The 20,261-nt window shown below is 47.3% G+C and overlaps 1 protein-coding gene across 1 annotated transcript in view; it reads left to right on the plus strand.

The window, feature by feature from the left end:
• LOC146009242 (alpha-2-macroglobulin-like) overlaps positions 1-20,261 on the plus strand; it is an 87,235-nt gene that overhangs the window by 14,400 nt on the left and 52,574 nt on the right. Inside the window, exons 8-12 of the mRNA XM_083149406.1 lie at positions 3,704-3,827; positions 5,610-5,724; positions 13,931-14,040; positions 18,345-18,503; positions 19,615-19,842. Coding sequence (XP_083005532.1) covers positions 3,704-3,827; positions 5,610-5,724; positions 13,931-14,040; positions 18,345-18,503; positions 19,615-19,842 — 736 coding nt within the window. The remainder of the gene's footprint in view (positions 1-3,703; positions 3,828-5,609; positions 5,725-13,930; positions 14,041-18,344; positions 18,504-19,614; positions 19,843-20,261) is intronic.

The raw sequence follows: 20,261 nt of genomic DNA on the forward strand, positions 1-20,261 counted from the left end.
ACTGATATTAGAAGCAACAGGTTGTCCAGTTTGGTGCAAATAAAGTGTTAACACTTTTTGAAGCACACTGAGTCTCCTGCCTCCAATCCTCTATGACAGTGGTTCCCAACCCTGGTCCTCAAGTACCTCCAACAGTGCACTTTTTCGAGGTGATCCAGCATGTGCACTCATTATTCAGACACATTTAAAAGATCGTAGATATGAGGGGGTAAGGGAGGAGGGATGTTCAGGGTCCGCGCACACCTATTAGTTATTTGGACAAATATTCCCAAATGAATTTTGGTACATGGTCACCTTATTTGTATGATTTGGCGATGGGTGCTATCCAGGCAATATAATGAACATAGAAACTGGAAAGAGAAAGAAATGCACTATGGATGCACACCAAAGAAAGAGAGTATTGTTGGAGAAGGGTGATTTGCCCCCAAAAATATTTTAAAATGTAACTTTTATTAGTATTTGCAATTAAAAAGAAGAGAGACAGACATCCTGTGTCGATTTTTTAATATATAGAATCTCACAGGGTGGTCTCCTTCTGAGACTTGTGAAAATTTAAAGAGTTTAAAAAAGACTTTAGACGTACATACATATAACATACATTGGTTACGTGCAATCGCACGAAAGACAGAAAAGGTGATGTTTTTTAGGGATAAAAAGTTTCCCTTGAGCTGGTTACATATGATGCTGTGAATTAGGTGTGCAGTATTTTTCATGGGTTTAATTCCCAGTCAAAGAGGTGTTTTATCTCTCAGTGTCCTTTTTGGGGTTTTAATTCCCACTCTGAAAGGATTTATTATGTATATACAGATATCAGCACTTTATATCATCTTATTTTGAATGGTAAGTACAAGTTGTGTGATCGTGTGCACCTTCTTCGTTGTGTGGCTTCTGGGTATCTGCCTATATCCTTGTATAATAGCTTCCCTATGTTGGCAATTATTTGGATACAATTTGCTGGGTATCTTAGCTCCTTCTCACAGTGCTATCAACACTACCAAGGTTATATTTTGCAGTTTAAATCCCAGGTTTAATTTACGCAGTCATTTTTCCTGCGTGCCACTTATGAGTTAATTAGTGGGTATCTTGGCTCTCTCTCACAGAGCTACTAATACTGCTTAAAATATATTTTTGCAGTTTTTGATCCTATACCACACATGGGCCACCTTGCATTAATGTTATCCGATACTAGGAGTAATTAATACCAGATAGTTTATTATTTACTGGTTTCCTAGTCTCCCTTATTCATTGTATGTCTAGGTGGTTATTGCCATCTAGTGGGTGTTTAAAGAAAGTGCACTCTAATTGAGATGGATCCTCTTGTCGTTCTATATCCAATATAATATTAGGAATTATATCCGTTTCTTGGATATATCGCGACTGATCCTATCCAATATATTTAATTACCCTTCAGTACCTTACTGGCTTTGATAATCAGAGTTTTCAGGTATTAAACTCTGATTATCAAAGCCAGTAAAGCCAATCAGGGCTGAGCTATGCGTCTCCATGGAGACGCATCGCCCAATCATGCTCTCAGCCTGTGTCGCACTGGGACAGCGCGACAGAAGCTGTTAGCTCCATCGGAGAAAGCCGGTTGTCCCCGCTGTCAGTGTGGGGGTAGCCGGCTCTGCAGAAAGGAGACCAGTGCTGGATCCTGGATCCTGGATCGGTGAGTATGTGGGTGTAAAAGTGAGGTGTGTGGATGCGTATGTAATAAAGTTTTACTTCTGTGTGTGTGTGTGTTTTCTTTTAACATTCTTTTTATAGGTGGACTACAAGTCCCAGCGGGCCCATTAATGCCCCGCATGCTGGGACTTGTGGTTCTCCAAGTCCTAGCCTGCAGGGAGGTCTGCTGGTACTTGTAGTTCTCCTGTATAAAGCAATGTTAGGATTGAAAGATTTAACCCCATCAGCCTGGCCTCCACTGGCCAGGGACGCCGGTGACAGCCCTGGGCTTCAGCCCTGGACGGGTGAAGCCTGGGGGGGGGACCCCTTTATTGGGGGGGTCCCCTCTCCTCCAGGTACCTCGTCCAAGGCTGACCAGCCACGGTGCTCATGGTACGGCCGGGGGACCTTATGTCCCCTGGCTTTGGCATGGCACTGCGGGCTGTTGGAGCCCGGTGCTGGTTTCAAAATACGGGGGACCCCCAGATTTTTTGTCCCCCGTATTTTTGGAACCAGGACCGGTCCAAGAGTCCGGGGCTGGTTTCAGAAATACGGGGGACCCCTATGCTCTTTGTCCCCCGAATTTTTGGAACCAGGTCCGGCTCAATGAGCCCGGGGCTGGTTATGCTCAGGAGGGGGGACCCCACGCTATTTTTTTATTATAAATTTAACACATTTTTTACCACATAACCATGCACAGATCTCAATGATCTGTGCAGAGTTCTGGCCAACTCGCATATCAGAACCTGGTCTGATATTTTGGCGAATTTAAGACACATTTCCCAAATTCGCATCTCATTAAATATGCGATTTGTATACTTTTCAATGGGAAAACATCTGGATGCGAGTTCCGGCGCGAGTTAAAATCTATGTAAAAGTGCGATTTCGCGGCAAAATCAGCGATTTTTGCAATTTTTAGCATCTCATTAAATATGTGAAAACGGGATTTTGGCCGTTTTTTGCGAAAATTTCGCCAAAAAACACACATCTCATCCCATAGAATGTCACCCAGGATGTCTGTCTCTCTTCTTTTTAATTGCAAATACTAATAAAAGTTACATTTTAAAATATTTTTGGGGGGCAAATCACCCTTCTCCAACAATACATTTAAAAGATCGACAGGTGGAGCTAATTATGTCACTTGTGATTCTGGCCCTTATTCTGATCGGTGCGGATATATCCGCGTGCGTTCGGCCCGCCGTTGTATTGTGTCTGCGCATGTGCAGAGGCGTCTCTGCGCATGTGCGAGCGGGGCGTACGGCGAAATCCCGCATGATATGTGAACACTCCGAACAGGGGGTGGAGAGGGGCGTGAAGGGCTATTTGGGCTCATTACCATATGCATACGCCCCGCGTTTCATGGGAGTTCCCATGAAAACGCTGGGCGTACGTATGGTAATGCGGCCGTGACGCACGTGTAGGGGTGGACATATGACATCGCCGGATGTCAGCTGCCCGCCCAGATCCCTGCTTTTGCACGGAAAAATGTCCGTGTGGTCTGAGGTTGCGGGTGCTGGTGGAGCACACGGTCTTGCATTCGATGGTCTGCGACCATCGAATGATGGGGGAGTTTCCCTTAGATGGAGGAGGCGTATTCCGTGAAAAATACACGTGCGGTCCGTTCGGACAGCTTCTTACCGCATACGGACGGAGTTGGCGATCCGTATGGAAGGCGGGGTTTCGCACGCACGGTCCTGGCCGCATAATCGGCTCCGGCCGCACCGATCAGAATAAGGGCCTCTGTGTGGATAGAATAGGTATTAGTAGAATATTGTTTAAGTATAATATCTTTATTATTCATGTGATGCCAGGATTTTATTTTGTATTTTCCAGTTTTTCGGCCAATGTACTGTATCTCCGTCTGTAAGGAGCATATTCAATTAGCCGCTGCGCTGACTACATCCTCAAGCTACTTAGATAGAGCCGTTGTGGTAATTAGCTGCAGGGTATATCCTGAGGCTACTTGCATATGCCCCTGATTCCACCAACAGATAGTCTACGAGTGATATACTGTACTGTTTACTCATCATATCTCTCTTAGGTACACATATGGGAAGCCAGTCCAAGGGAATTACAGTGCTACCGTGTGTCGAAAACCTGATTATTATCAGTGGAATCATAAACTTAAAAAAAAGGGTGAAATTTGTGTTCATTTCATTGGAAAGGTGAGATCATAAGAAAGTTCATTTACAATATGCTGATTAGGATCAATGAAAGTTTAAGTGAGATCAAAGACAGTGGGCCTTATTTTGGTTCATTCTTTCTGACAAAATCCTTCTTAGAGTGACAAAACCATGTGCACTGCAGGGGGGCAGATGTAACATGTGCAGAGAGAATTAGATTTGGGTGAGTAATTTTGTTTCTGTGCAGGGAAAATACTGACTGCTTTATTTTTACACTGCAATATAGATCTCACTTTGAAGTAAAACCCCACCCAAATCTAATTCTCTCTGCACATGTTACATCTGCCCCACCTGCAGTGCACATGGTTTTGCCCATCTAAGAAGGATTTTGTCAGAAAGAATGAACCAAAATAAGGCCCTGTGTTACCTATGTTAGAATCTGCATTGTACAGAGTATTGCGGTTTTTTCCAAATACCCTTTTTTTATTACATTATTGTTACATTTTTAGCCTTTAGCCTCCTCCATTGGCTGTTTAGTTTGTCTGTGCAGCTCAGGGCACTGGACCTAGAGCTTTACTCCTCACACTTTTCTCCACCTTTCTCAAATCATTATTTAATATACAAAAAGAGGAAAGGGACTGTTTTCGGGAACGCACAAGAAGAGGTTTCTTTCAAATTTAACTTTTAATGTTCAATATTCTAAGACTCCCTTATACATTTTTTATGGGAGGTAACAGTGAAATTCATAAGAATTAAAAAATAAACATATAGACGTACATGCACAGATTGTGTATCAAGGTGATAATAAAGAAAGAAAATTGTGTATTAAAATATTAATGTCACTCTGAAAAATGTCTAATTTATTCAGCATAGATTGGTGTCGGTAATGGAGGGTTTACCAGCCCTGGATTGTATCTTTATTATTATATAATGAATCCGGGTTAGTAGTTTCCACATGAGACACTATGGAATTTGTTACACAGCCCTGATATTCTGTTATTATCCCCACCTATCAGGGCAGAATATCCAGTACTTAGTGGGACATGTGTCAGTGTTCAATTGGTCCAATTAAAATTGTGTTTCAGACCACACCGTATACTGTGCATGAGGCAAGCATATGGCTTAGCTGCCACCTATCAAATATTCTTGTTCCTGTGTGTATCACACCATCTATAGTATATTCCTGTGTGTCTCACACTTCCTAAATATAAATAGGGGCTTTGCTGTCTATTGGGTATTCCTGTTATTATTGTAGAAGGAAGACCCAAAACACTTAAATATCACCTGCCAAATATTTTATGCTAGGTTGCAAAAAAAATTTTTGCTAGGTGTTTCAACTCCTATAGATCTCCTAACATGAACAGCATCTCATATCCAACATAAAATAACTCCTATTTGTTAGTATTTGCTGCCTTCTGCTGGAAAAAAATCAATATTTCACTTTGGAAATTTTATGCTATTTTTCTCCTATGCCGACACACAATCAACATTTAGCTGACAGACATTTCAGTTGACATTTAACCGACACGTGTTTCACTGGTTACCCAGCTTTCTCAAGGCCTTGAGACTGGCTATGCAGCTAACTGTGCAGCCAGGGGGCTACCCATCTAGGTGATTGCACTGCAGAGAATGACCTGGCATGTGGGGCAGCCTTGCCCTGTTCGGACAAAACTACAACCCATACTGAATGAGGCCCGTTGTCACAGATATTAATGGTACAGAAATTTGCAGTGGAATAAAAAACACAAAACTTACAGCATATTGAAAGTTGGACATTTGTTGTTTAATAAATTAATCCTGAATTTGTTCATCTCTCCCTCTCAGCTGGATGGGACGGGATGTCACATCTTTGATGTTAAACCTGAGACTTTAAAATTGAATGACTCCAGGCTTGAAACAACCATAAGGGGAACAGCCTCCATTTTTGAAGAGGGAACAGGTAAAATAGTTTGAACTAGATGGATGCAAGTCTTTATTCAGCCTCACCTACTATGTAACTATGTAACTATGTAAGTTCATTATAAGAAATAAAAGAAATCTGTCCTGTGACACTTGCCCATGAATGTAGTACTGTATGCAGGGGAGATGATAGTTCGTCTTGGCCCCAGTAAAAATAAAGGTGGGACGGGCAGTGCCTCAAGGAGGGGGTGCAGCCATGCCCCCAGAAAAAATATATAGCGAGAGATAGAGAGATGACAGTCTGCCGCTGCAGCTGTCTCTCTCCCCACCTCAGCACACAGCAATAAGGAGCATATGCTGAGCTGGGGAGAGAGGCTGTGCTGCGGCAGCAGCCCGTCATCTTTCACCCACTGCCCAGCTCCCTGCAATGCAGAAGGGTGGAGATGGGCCCCTCCAGTAGACCCAGGCCCAGGTAAAAAGTGTCCGACCCCCCTCTCAATGCCACTGACTGTGTTACGATGCCCTGGCCTGGGCACCAGGGACAATACGGGTTCCAGATGGTGAGATAATTAGGCGTGAGCCCACAGCCGGGACCGCCGGTTAGGACGGCCACAGCGGGTCCTACACTCTCTCTGTTGAGTCCCCGAGGCAGATGGCAAACCCCTGCGGAGCTAGGCTTCACCTGTGGCCGCCGCGTTCGAAGGAGCGAATTAAGCCCGCTCCGACCCCGATGCAGCCAGGTCTTATGTGGTGACAAGGGGTAAGCGATCGCCACGGGGAATACTCAAGAGGATAGGCTGACTAATGGACCTAACTGGAAACAGACCCCTAACTGCCGGCACCAGGCCAAGACGGGGAGTGCGACCAAGTCGCAGACACCAGTGGATAGAAGGGAGTCCCCAAAAACACTCCAAAGGGACCGTGACTCCCAAAGCAGGGATCTGGATGAACAGTGACACTCCTGCCTAAACAGAACACTAATGACAGCCGGGGGCAAGGGAACAAACACCAAAAGACAGGGACAAGGAGGCGAAAGAGGATAACCAAGGATAATCCCACGGAGGGGCTAAGCCACGGAGGGCCAGGGAACCAAAGAAGGAAAAGACCAGGGCTCCACTGGAGCACTTACGTGACCCACGGAAGATGGAGACTGTGGGTCCGCTGCAGGCTCACAGGCTGAGGATGGAATTCAGCAGAGGAGTCCGGGGAAATGCTGGAATGAAGGGATCTGCAGACAGACACAAACTGACAGGCTGGGAGACCAGGAAGGCTGCAATGGAGCACCACAGCCAGGGAAACTGGGACCAAGGACCCAGGGGACCGGAGATAATAAGCAATATGCTTCTGGAGCAGTAAGGCTATAACCGGCGTCTGTGCCCAGCAGACGCCGGCTATTTATTCAAATTTCGAGCCGCCTGACTCACGTCAGGCGCACGCGTTCCTGGCCGCCGGGCGGAAGCTCGGGGACGTTGCCTAGCAACGTCTCGACGCTTAGCCTCAGAGTGAGGCTTGGGACGCTGCCCGGCAACGTCCCCTGCCGCGTCAGATGACGCTGCGTCCGCAGCGTCAGATGACGCTGCACTCGCCGTCCGGGTGCAGGGATACCCGGACGGCGGCGTGCAACAGTACCCCCCCCTGGAGGAAGGGTTAACAACCCTTTCCCACCAGGTTTATCTGGGAATTGACGAAAAAAGGCCCTCCTAAGGTTGGGCGAATGCAAATCTCCATCGGAAACCCAGGACCTCTCTTCGGGACCAAATCCCCTCCAGTGTACCAGAAACTGCAAGGAACCTCTCACAAGTCTAGAATCGAGGATCTTTTCCACGCGGAACTCCTGTTGCCCCTGCACCATCACTGGGGCGGAGCCATTCCTTAGTCTGCGAGGAAATCTCTGTGAAAACACCACTGGCTTAAGAAGCGAAGCATGAAAGGTACTCGAAATCCTGAGGGACTTAGGTAAAGCAAGACGGAATGCTACCGGATTAACCCTCCTGACAATCCGAAAAGGCCCAATGAACCGAGGCCCTAACCTTGCTGAAGGTTGGTGAAGCTTTATATTACGGGTGGATAGCCACACCCAGTCACCAACTTTGAAAGAGCAAGGCCGTCTGGACTTGTCAGAGAATACCTTCTCTCTGAAAGAGGCTTCTTTAAGGGCCAAGTGGACTTTCCTCCATATGACTTTGAGGCGAGAAGCAGCTGTCGAAGAAGCGCCAGGGGCATCCGGTCCCAAAGAATTAGCCCGTGGATGGAATCCGTAGACTGCAAAAAAGGGCGACGTCTTAGAGGCCGAATGATGTGCGTTATTATACGCAAATTCGGTTAACGGCAGGAAACTAACCCAGTCATTTTGAAGTTTGGAAACAAAGACCCTCAGATACTGCTTAAGAGACTGATTAAGATGCTCTGTTTGTCCATTGGCCTGTGGATGGAATGCAGAAGTGAGGCTGATCTTAACCTTCAAGGCAGCACAAAACATTCTCCAAAACTGAGCCACAAACTGTGGACCCCGGTCGGACACAATATCACTGGGAAATCCGTGCAAACGAAAAATGTGCTGAAGGAATAGCGTGGCCAGTTCTTTAGCCGAGGGTAACTGCCTTAAAGCCACGAAATGCGCCATCTTAGAAAATCTATCGACGACGACCCAAATGAATTGACAGTGTGATGAGACTGGAAGACCCACAATAAAATCCATGGCCAGATGGGACCAAGGCCTGCCAGGAACGGACAAAGGCAACAATTCTCCCAATGGTCGTGAACGTGGAAGTTTATGTCGGGCACACTCTGGACAAGACAACACAAAGTCCTTGCTGTCCCTGGCCATCCCTGGCCACCAGACCACTCGGGATAATAAAGCAAGGGTTTTATATACTCCTGGGTGACCAGAAATCTTAGTATGCCCATATAATACATTAATTGTGATGCTTATGAAATGTCCTATTATGCCATTTTTATTGTAACCCCCTGTTTTATACAAAAGCATACCTAATATATTAATGGTACAGCTATTTTAGCACTTTTTATTGACAAATACATTTTGTAAAGGATACCGTTCTATATATCATTTATATATATATATTTTTCAGCCAGCGCTGGTACACTTTTCTTTTTCCTTTAGAAATCTTAGTATCATGGCATTCTGCCAACACTCTGCGTCTCAATGAAGGAGGAACAAACAGTTTATTCTCCGGAGTTTGGGCTGGAGCTTGCCCTTGAGCTTGCCGGAGAAGACCCTCCAAGGTCTGGCTAACTCCGGCATGGATACAGGACGAAGGAATGATGGACCCAGACTTGATCCCACCCTCTTGTTGAGGAACGAAACATCTGGAAAGGGCGTCTGCCCTGATGTTTTTTGATCCAGGGATATAAGAAATAATGAAATTAAACCTCATAAAGAAGAGAGCCCACCGGGCTTGGCGAGCGTTCAGTCTTTTGGCTGATTCAATGTATTGTAGATTCTTATGATCAGTTAAGACAAGAATCTGATGAACAGCTCCTTCCAGCCACTGTCGCCGTTCATCAAAGGCCCACTTAATGGCGAGTAACTCCCTGTTGCCCACATCATAATTGGACTCTGCTTGAGAAAATTTTCTGGACATGTAGGCACAGGGGTGGAATTGTGAAGACTCCGGATCTCTCTGAGAGAGAACCGCCCCGACCCCAACTTCGGAGGCGTCAACTTCCACCACAAATGGCAGCTCAGGGTTGGGATGTCTAAGAATTGGAGCCGAGATGAAGGCTTGCTTCAAGGTCTTAAAAGCCTGTCCTACCTGAGGAGTCCATGCTGATGGATCTGCACCTTTCTTGGTCAAAGCCACCAAGGGTGCCACAATTGAAGAAAAGGCATGAATGAATCGCCTATAATAATTGGCGAACCCAAGAAATCGCTGGACTGCTTTTAAATTGGTGGGTCGCACCCAATCTAAAATGACTTGTAATTTCTTGGGGTCCATTTGGAACCCTTGCGAAGAAATTATATATCCCAAGAAAGACACCTGGGTCACCTCAAATTCGCATTTCTCTAATTTAGCGAATAACTGATTCTCGCGCAATTTCTGTAGAACCTGACGAACTTGTGTCCTATGCGAGTCCAAGTCTTGGGAAAAATTAAAATATCGTCTAAATAGACAACCACGAACTTGCCCAAGAATTCCCGAAGGACATCGTTAATAAAATCCTGAAAAACGGCTGGGGCATTGGATAGCCCAAACGGCATTACCAGGTACTCATAGTGCCCCGTCTGAGTACTGAACGCCGTTTTCCACTCGTCCCCTTCCAGGATTCTTATGAGGTTATAAGCCCCCCTAAGGTTAATTTTAGAAAAAATGGTAGCGGAACGTAGTTGATCAAACAGAACCGTAATTAAAGGAAGGGGATAGGTGTTTTTCACCGTAATTTTATTAAGGGCACAGAAGTCTATGCACGGCCTCAAGGAACCATCCTTCTTTTCCACAAAGAAGAAGCCGGCGCTGAGCGGAGATTTAGAGGGCCAAATAAACCCCTTGGACAAACTTTCTTGGATGTACTCATCCATGGCCTTTGTCTCTGGGAGAGACAATGCATAAAGTCTACTCTTGGGCAATGGCGCGTTGGGGACTAATTGGATGGCACAGTCGTATGGCCGATGTGGAGGTAAACTGTCGGCCTTACCCTTTGAAAACACGTCTGAGTAATCCCGGTAGGGAATGGGAATCCCCGCTAAAGAGATGGACTTCACAGGGAGCGAAATATGAAGGCACTTCTGTTGACAATTGGGGTTCCACTGGGTAATCTCCCCAAGGCGCCAATCAATGATGGGATTGTGTTTTTTCAACCAGGGGAAACCCAATACGATGGGTACCGAAGGACATGAGGTTAACAGGAAAGTGATCTCCTCCTGGTGAAAAAGACCAATGGTCAACTGTACGGGTGGAGTCTGAAATGTAACGGCCCCATTGGACAGAACCCCACCATCTAAGCCCCGTAAGGTAATGGGGATAGGAAGCTGGAGTTGAGGAATCCCCAAACTCTGGGCAAGGGAAGAGTCCAGGAAATTACCAGCCGCGCCGCTGTCAATAAAAACTGACCCCGAAAAATTACCCCCTTGAAAAGAAATATGCCCCGGGATTAGTAATGAATCTAGAGAGGAAAAGAGCTGGAGGCCAAAGTGAACCCTCTCTTCGTTCACTTGGCCCAGCCTTTTACTGGCCTATTGGGGCAATTTCTCAAGATGTGACCCTTACAGCCACAGTATAAACACAGACCTGAGCTTAATCGACGAGCCCTTTCTTCCGGGGAAATGCGAGCTGCCCCAAGTTGCATGGGCTCCTCACTTTCCTCAGGGGTCATCGGAACATAGGGAACCACCCGAGTGAGCGAGCCCCGTTCCGACCTCCGCTCACGGAGGCGACGGTCAATTTTAATGGCCAATTCCATTAACTTGTCCAATGTTTTAGGTGCCGGGTATTGAATGAGGCAATCCTTGATCTCATCAGAAAGACCGCAACGAAACTGACTGCGTAATGCATGGTCGTTCCACCCGCAATCATTCGCCCATCGGCGGAACTCGGTACAATAAACCTCGGCTGGGTCTTTCCCTTGCCTAAGGGCTCTAAGATGAGTCTCTGCTGAGGCTTCACGGTCAGGATCATTATACAAAAACCCGAGAGAACTAAAGAAACTGTCTACGGAGGACAGGGCTGGGCTGTCCGAAGGCAATCCAAAGGCCCAGGTCTGGGGGTCACCCTGGAGCAAAGAGCTAACTAGTCCAATACGCTGGGCCTCGGATGAGAAGGAGCGTGTTTTGAGCCGAAAATACAACTTGCAGCTCTCACGAAAATTAAAAAAAGGTTTTGCGGTCTCCAGAGAACCGATCAGGCAAGTTCATTTTGGGATCTGAACCCCCTGAGTCTGGAGGCCGCGTCCTCTGCTCTTGGGACGCTACCTTCAAGGACAATTCCCGGACCATCTGAGTAAGCCCTTGAAGCTGATCAGAAAACGTCTGGGAAGTGGTACTCATAATACCAAACGACACAAATAACTACCCCTCCTGGTATCTGACAGAGGAGACCTGTCTTTATTCTGGCCGGTTATAATGTTACGATGCCCTGGCCTGGGCACCAGGGACAATACGGGTTCCAGACGGTGAGATAATTAGGCGTGAGCCCACAGCCGGGACCGCCGGTTAGGACGGCCACAGCGGGTCCTACACTCTCTCTGTTGAGTCCCCGAGGCAGATGGCAAACCCCTGCGGAGCTAGGCTTCACCTGTGGCCACCGCGTTCGAAGGAGCGAGTTAAGCCCGCTCCGACCCCGATGCAGCCAGGTCTTATGTGGTGACAAGGGGTAAGCGATCGCCATGGGGAATACTCAAGAGGATAGGCTGACTAATGGACCTAACTGGAAACAGGCCCCTAACTGCCGGCACCAGGCCAAGACGGGGAGTGCGACCAAGTCGCAGACACCAGTGGATAGAAGGGAGTCCCCAAAAACACTCCAAAGGGACCGTGACTCCCAAAGCAGGGATCTGGATGAACAGTGACACTCCTGCCTAAACAGAACACTAATGACAGCCGGGGGCAAGGGAACAAACACCAAAAGACGGGGACAAGGAGGCGAAAGAGGATAACCAAGGATAATCCCACGGAGGGGCTAAGCCACGGAGGGCCAGGGAACCAAAGAAGGAAAAGACCAGGGCTCCACTGGAGCACTTACGTGACCCACGGAAGATGGAGACTGTGGGTCCGCTGCAGGCTCACAGCCTGAGGATGGAATTCAGCAGAGGAGTCCGGGGAAATGCTGGAATGAAGGGATCCGCAGACAGACACAAACTGACAGGCTGGGAGACCAGGAAGGCTGCAATGGAGCACCACAGCCAGGGAAACTGGGACCAAGGACCCAGGGGACCGGAGATAATAAGCAATATGCTTCTGGAGCAGTAAGGCTATAACCGGCGTCTGTGCCCAGCAGACGCCGGCTATTTATTCAAATTTCGCTCCGCCTGACTAACGTCAGGCGCACGCGTTCCTGGCCGCCGGGCGGAAGCTTGGGGACGTTGCCTAGCAACGTCCCGATGCTTAGCCTCAGAGTGAGGCTTGGGACGCTGCCCGGCAACGTCCCCCGCCGCGTCAGATAACGCTGCGTCCGCAGCGTCAGATGACGCTGCACTCGCCGTCCGTCCGGGTGCAGGGATACCCGGACGGCGGCGTGCAACAGACTGTATGCTCTGTTTCTCACTTAAAAAAGGCAGAGGGCCTACTTCAGAGCTGGTGCATGATCATAGCGCATATGCACAAGCTCAAACAGCATCAGAAATAGCAACAAGCACTTAGACCAGGACACCGGGACTGACGCTTACACCATTAATGTGAGAGAAGAAGCAACAGCCGCCGCCAACCAATAGTGATTAGCGGATGACAAGAGGAGGAGGGGCCAGCAGCCAGATCTGGTTCCACTGATATCAGTAAGGGGTGGCCTTAAATTGCCCCGCATACAGACTCAGGACTGGAGCAGGTAGAGACCAATGAACAGTTGGACTGGTGGTGGTGGCGGTAAACTGGTGTAGACATCTCTAGCTCTGGGAACAGTTCAAGGCGAACTAGGGAGCCATGGCACAGTGATTAAAAATGCTGTTCTAGTGGAAGTAGAATCTGATTGGTTGCTATGGACAACATTCCATCTCCAATAGGACTCCCATCTTTACCCTCTAGTCATAGAACTGCTCTGTACTATACCTGCCAGTACGTAGAAGGATATTATTGCATACTGTACATATTTACTTAAGCAAGTTATGGAGGCTTAGCATCACACTTTATGTACGTTACTGCCTCGCTGAGGTCATGGGTTCGGTTTCCATCATGGTCCTAACTGTGGGGCTTGTATATTCTCCCCATGCTTGCATGGGTTTCCTCCAGGTACTCCCGTTCCCTCACACAGTCCAAAAATATACTGGTAGTTTTAATTGGCTCCAAATAAAATCAACCCTAACTTGAATGTGTGCACATGTGTGTGTGTGTGTGTGTGTGTGTGTGTGTGTATGTGTCTGTGTGCGCACATGTGGTAGTGAACATAGATTGTAAGCTCCACTGGGGTAGAGTTTGATGTAAATGGCCAAACAGTCTCTGTAAAACATAAATAACTGGTAATAAATAAATAATATGCAAGTTCTCAGTTATCATATCATGCCTAAAACTCAGTATTATGATCATTGTTCTACCCTAATACATATTATGCGCTGACTCTACCATATCATTACTCCTATTGTAGGAATTGAGTTATCAACAACCGGTCAAACATTTATATCAACTGTCATCAACAAGGTGTTGTTTGTTGATGCTGATAGTTCCTACAAGAAAGGGATCCCATACAAAGGACAGGTGAGTTCTATTCTATACATGTTACATCTGCCCCACCTGCAGTGCAGCATGGTTTTGCCCATTTTGAGAACAAATTTGTACTGCGATCAGATCTGAATAAGGGCCTATCATTCTGGAATCCGAACCGCTCCGAACATAGCCGGCCTGACGTCCCACGAGCTGTGCTTGCAAATTTCCGGTTTTGTTCAGAAACCCGAGCGCGGCCAAACGCGGGAATCTGGCGTTGGATTCTCGTGAGGGGCCGAGTCTATAAAATCTGGTCGTTGCGAGAATTTGGCTCCATTTCACAGTCACGATTCCAACTGCACACAGCTCTGTTCGTAGCGGGTATGGGCATTGTACAGGGGTGTTAAACTTGAACTTGTTGTCAATCACTAACTTGTCATCAATCATTAGTGTGCAGAGGGGTGTTGTCATGCAGAGCCTAGGGGTGCTGTGCAGTGCAGACAGAGGGGTGTTGTGCAGTGCAGACAGAGGGGTGTTGTGCAGTGCAGACTGCAGAGGGGTTTGTACTGTGCAGACTCAGAGGGGTGTTGTGCAGTGCAGGCGGGTGTTGTGTAGTGCAGACTAGAGGGGTGTTGAGCAGTGCAGAGGGGTTTGTGCTGTGCAAAGGTGTTTCTGGCAGTGCAAACTCAGCAGAGGGGTTTGTGCAGTGCAGAGGGGTTTGTGCAGTGCAGACTGCAGAGGGGTTTGTACTGTGCAGACTCAGAGGGGTGTTGTCGTGCAGAGGGGTGCTGTGCAGTGCAGACAGAGGGGTGTTGTGCAGTGCAGAGTGCAGACAGAGGGGTGTTGTGCAGTGCAGACTGCAGAGAAGTTTGTACTGTGCAGACTCAGAGGGGAGTTGTCGTGCAGAGGGGTGCTGTGCAGTCCAGACAGAGGGGTGTTGTGCAGTGCAGAGTGCAGACAGAGGGGTGTTGTGCAGTGCAGACTGCAGAGGGGTTTGTACTGTGCAGACTCAGAGGGGTGTTGTTGTGCAGAGGCAGGGCCGGATTATAATGGAGGCACAAGGGGTCAGTGCCCCTGGGCCCCCCACTAGCTGGGGGCCCCCTGTGGTTGGCATGTATTTAAAAAAAATAAAAAATAAAAATTTTTTAGCTAAAGGTTTTGTGCATGGGAGTGGGGTAGTGTTGCAGCTTCACCTATCTGCCAATGTGACAATGATTAATGGTGCTGAGCATCGGTCGCCAAGGCACACTGATTGCACAAGTGTGCAGTGCATTACTGGGAGTTGACTAAGTCCCATGATACTTTAAACCAGAGGGCAGAGGCTGAGAGGTTTGTGCTGAGCTCTAATTGGTGGAGCTCATTACATGCCCATGGAGAACAGCAGCAGCAGCTTAGTCATGGGAGGGTTTTTAATCAAAGGCAGCACTAGGACTGTGAGGTCTCCTACAGAGTAAGGTGCAGAGGGACAAACACAGGCTTGTCATATGGTATGTATTTATACTGCCTTTATTCTGTGTTTTGACAATGTAATATTCTCCCATGCAGTGTGCGGCCAGTAATGACAAGTGCAAGGGGGCCCCCCTGGCTAAAGTACCCCGGGCCCCCCGAAGGCTTAATCTGGCACTGTGCAGAGGGGTGCTGTGCAGTGCAGACAGAGGGGTGTTGTGCAGTGCAGAGTGCAGACAGAGGGGTGTTGTGCAGTGCAGACTGCAGAGGGGTTTGTACTGTGCAGACTCAGAGGTGTTTTGTGCAGTGCAGGCGGGTGTTGTGTAGTGCAGACTAGAGGGGTGTTGAGTATTGCAGAGGGGTTTGTGCTGTGCAAAGGTATTTCATGCAGTGCAGGCAGTGCAGACTCAGCAGAGGGGTTTGTGCAGTGCAGAGGGGTTTGTGCTGTTCAGACTGCAGAGAGGTTTGTGTGCTGGGTTATATATAGTAATATTATATATATAATTAAATATACTTAATTATATTGTAATTGTGCTTGTCGTGTGTTAGGCAGGCTGTCATTCAGTGTAGCGGGGTACAGTAGTACACAGGCAGGCTATCAGTCAGCTTTTGTTAATTTTTTTTTCATTGTGGTGTGTGGTCACTGTGATGTGCTGCACTGCAATCCAATACACCATATACTACTGTCAGAAGCAGACCAAGTTCAGTGTGTGATTGTTCTGCCTCAACGGTCCATGCAGTGTTATCCAAGGCCCGGCCATTAAAAAAAAAATACAGTAAAAAAATTTGATTTGCTGTTCTTTATTTTTATTTTTGCTGTATACTGCACCCCAATAGTATACACCACAAGTTCTGTGTGTGATTGTTCTGCGTCCACGCAGCATTATACAATCTGCGCATTAAAAATAATTAAAGTAAAAACATCCAAATCAATTTTTCTCTTTTTTAATCATTGTTTGTGTGTACTGCACCCATAGTATACTGTCAGAAGGTGCATTTGTTCAGCCTTCACGCAGCTGTTAGCTGCACATTAAAAACAAATTAAATTAATTTCGGCGAAGAATTCCAATCCAAATCTTCAGCCCCGGTGCTCATCTCTAATATGTATCCACATATATCTTGACTATTTTTCTCAATTTGTCATAACATGCAAAACACGGCTTAACTGTTTCTCCAAATGTAGCAAGTAGATGGATTCTAATTTTGTTTTGCAGCAGTAGAATTTGTATAAAGTAATAGATTAGAGAAGCTATTTTTTAGAAAAATCACAAAGTGTGACTTTTGCAGAGTCCATCGGTGCCAAATTGTGCCATACATAATAAATAAAAAAGATGTATGTGGACACATCCAGGGCCGGACTGGGACCAGAAATCGGCCCTGGCATTTTGAAGAAGGCGGGACCCTTGCGCGGCGAAGCCGCGCAACAAAAATGGGGCGTGGAGTCAGGACACCACAGGCTTCTCTCAGAGAAGTTCTCTGGGAGAAACCTGTGGTGTCCTGACTCCTCAGTCCTATTCTCCCCTGATCTCCCCTTGTACATGTGCTATTTGCCTGAGGCTGTGAGGATGTGAAGCTGATTTTGCCACCGGATGGACACAGAGACTGCAGGGCTGCAGCACTAGCAGGGGGAAATGTGCACACAAGCCGGTCAGAAGAAGGAAGTATGGTGCTGTGAGGATCAGCACAGGCAGGCTGCGCTGCTTCCTTCCTGCCCCTCGTCCCGCACGATGCCCCGCCCTCTGTAGCAGCCTCCTGCACTGTCTACACAGGTCCTCAGTGCAAGAGGCCGGCGGCGATGTTCCTGAAGCCGCGGCCATATTCTTAGAGCCACGTCCAGAGCCACCGAACAGAGGAGAGTCCCAGCCGGCGCCAGCAGCCAGTGGGACTCACAATCCGCCCACCTGGCCATCGGCCCTTCTGCTATTTGCAAGAAGTGCCAGATGGCCAGTCCGGCTCTGGACACATCTATATATACATGTATATGCAGCAACAACATAAAACACACACATATATTATACTGTATATACAGATGACCAACGGTGAGCAGGCCAGTGGTCAGAATACCAACACTGGCATCCCGAAGGAGGTAATCCGGACAGGGGTCATGTAGGTATATTTACCCTCACACTGCCACCTCCTCCAAACCCTTACCCTTCCTTCCAGCAGCCTAACTCACGTCTCCAACAGCCTCACCCTAAGGCCCCTTACACACACTCCAACTCCTGCCGGGCGGCGAAACCCTGCACGACCAAAAGCCGTGCCGTACACAGAAGTTAATAATGGACATGATTGTGTCCATTCAAATGGGACGGCCACGGCACGGCCGCCCGGTTGCAGCCGGATGTCACCACGGGAAGGGACGACTGCCATTCTTCTGCCTTTTGGCCGTGCGGGGTTTCGCTGCCCAGCAGGGATCGGAGTGTGTGAAAGGGGCCTTACTCTTCATATTAGTGCCTAACCCTGACTCCCCGCCCCCTAAACCTAACCCCCCTCCCACAGCCGAACCTTATGCCCCCTTCTAAGTGCCAAACCCTAACCCCCCTCCCCATAGTCTCCCCCTAAATCCCCCACTACTGCCTAAACCCCTCCCCTTTTCCCAGGTGCATGCTTATGCTACCTGCATACTTTCCCCAGCAGGCAGGAGTATGGCGCTGGCATCCTAAATTATTTCGGTAGTCGGGATGATGTCATGGGTGTATTGAACACCATATACATAGCTACACACGCACACAGAAACACAACCCCTTACAAATCCTGCGTTTGCCCCTGAGATTGTTGGTATCATGTAGTCTCCTGCAGGATGCAGGTGGGGAGGCAACTATGTCTATAATGAATATATACAGTATACAGTATGCATTGTCTGTGCTCTCATGTGGTTCTCATCATTTCTCATACTGTATGTGTTATTTCAGATTAAAGTGGTGGATGCCGGTGATAGCCCAAGAGGAGGTGTTACAGTCTATCTACAGAGTCAGGATGATACAATAAACCAGACCTTGCTGACAGATGAGAATGGTCAGGTCTCCTTTGCACTGAACACTGCCAATTGGGAAAGTAGTGTAATTTTGACGGTAGGAACAGATGATATATGTGTGTGCAGATATATGTGTGTGCAGGTCGCCAAAGTATCTCCTCCTCTTCTCTCTTAGGCAGTAACCCTGCACTCAAATAGCTCCACCCCCATTTACCCATGGGTAGCTCCACCCCCATTTATGCACAGTAACCCCGCCCCTTTAGTGTTATGATTCATGCTATCACAGGGGCTGCTACTGTCTGTCAGGTAGGTGTGACAGGCGCAGCAGCAGACGGGAACAACAGGACAGCAGCAGAGGATGTAGAGCAGGGACAGCGCCTCTCCTACCCAGCGCCACCCTGCACTGCATCCTTTGCTGAGCGGATAGCGCCAGCCCTGCTTACACTGCAAATTCGATTTCAATTTAAACACACCCCACCCACATCTAACTCTTTGCACATGTTACATTTGCCCCATTTGCAGTGCAGCATGGTTTTGTCCATCCTTGTCCAATTTGCAGCCTTGCTATCTGTTTTGAATGAAGCCATGTACTGTAGGTCATTCTTAGGTCCAGTTATGCGGATACTGGCAGAGCCAAATTTCCCATTAGGCACGTGAGGTACCGGCCTAGGGGCGGCACATGTTTGGGGGCGGCACTTTGATGCCTGTGATAGTACTGTCAGCCCAAAATGTACCAATAACTGCAAAATATCCACTGTACTGTACTATATTCCATCTTAAATAGAGTGTAAATGGATAGGACATGCAGATACTGCCCCTATAAACTGTCCTACTTAGTAAACATTATTGTTGTGCCTAGGGGCGCCCTCCTCCCTAAATCCGCCCCTGGATACTGGATTAGTTTATTTTTGTCTACATCAATTATGATTGGAAGCCACAAACACTGGTTTTGCTTATTACTTTGACCATAAATTATTTAAGATGGTCCTGGACAACCAACCCATGATCAGGCTGCAAATTAATTTCAGTTTGTGAACCACTTTTCCTTGTTTTTATAAGAGGTATAGAAAAAATAAGCATTTAGATGACCTGATTTATAGTAGTCTTTAGTTGTATGATTGTATTTGATTTCATTACTTACCAACTTATTAATATGTTTAGCTTTTGTTTCAATCTCACCTATTTACAAATGTGTCTTTATTCCGAAGGCAAGTACAAACCTAGAGCCTTTTATATTGGTATCCAACTTCTATACTGGTGATTACGGTTGGGCGAGTTTGTCTCTCGCACCCTTCTACTCTCGCAATAAGAACTTCTTGAAACTGCACTCTCTGGATAGAGTTCTCCCATGTGAGGGGCAGCAAGAGGTCCAGGTGGAATATATCATTAAACACACAGAGCTGCAGGAGGCCAAGCACTTAGATCTACATTACCTGGTAAGGGATTTGTTGCAATCAATCTGTAATAAAATACAAATAAAGAGATAAAGTGGGTGGAGATATTGTACCAACCAATCAGCTCTTCATTGCCAATTTGGAAACACACTGTGGGGCAGATTTATTAAGCTCGGTGAAGTGATAAAGTGTTTGGTTTTTATCACCGGCCAATCATCTCCTAACTATGAAATTACAGGCTTGGTTTGAAAAATGACAGGTTCGAGCTGATTGGCTGGTGATAAAATCCAGACACTTTATCACATCACCGAGCTTAATAAATCTACTCCTCAGCCTGTAACATGGCAGTTAGTAGAGGCACAGGACAGGTCTGTGAGAGAGAGCGGATCCTGATTAGGAAACAGAGGCACAGAACAGGTCTGTGAGAGAGAGCAGATCCTGATCAGGATACAGAGACACAG

This window comes from Crinia signifera, chromosome 6 (genome assembly GCF_055691185.1).
Source record: "Crinia signifera chromosome 6, ASM5569118v1, whole genome shotgun sequence".
In the NCBI taxonomy this organism is placed as follows: domain Eukaryota; kingdom Metazoa; phylum Chordata; class Amphibia; order Anura; family Myobatrachidae; genus Crinia; species Crinia signifera.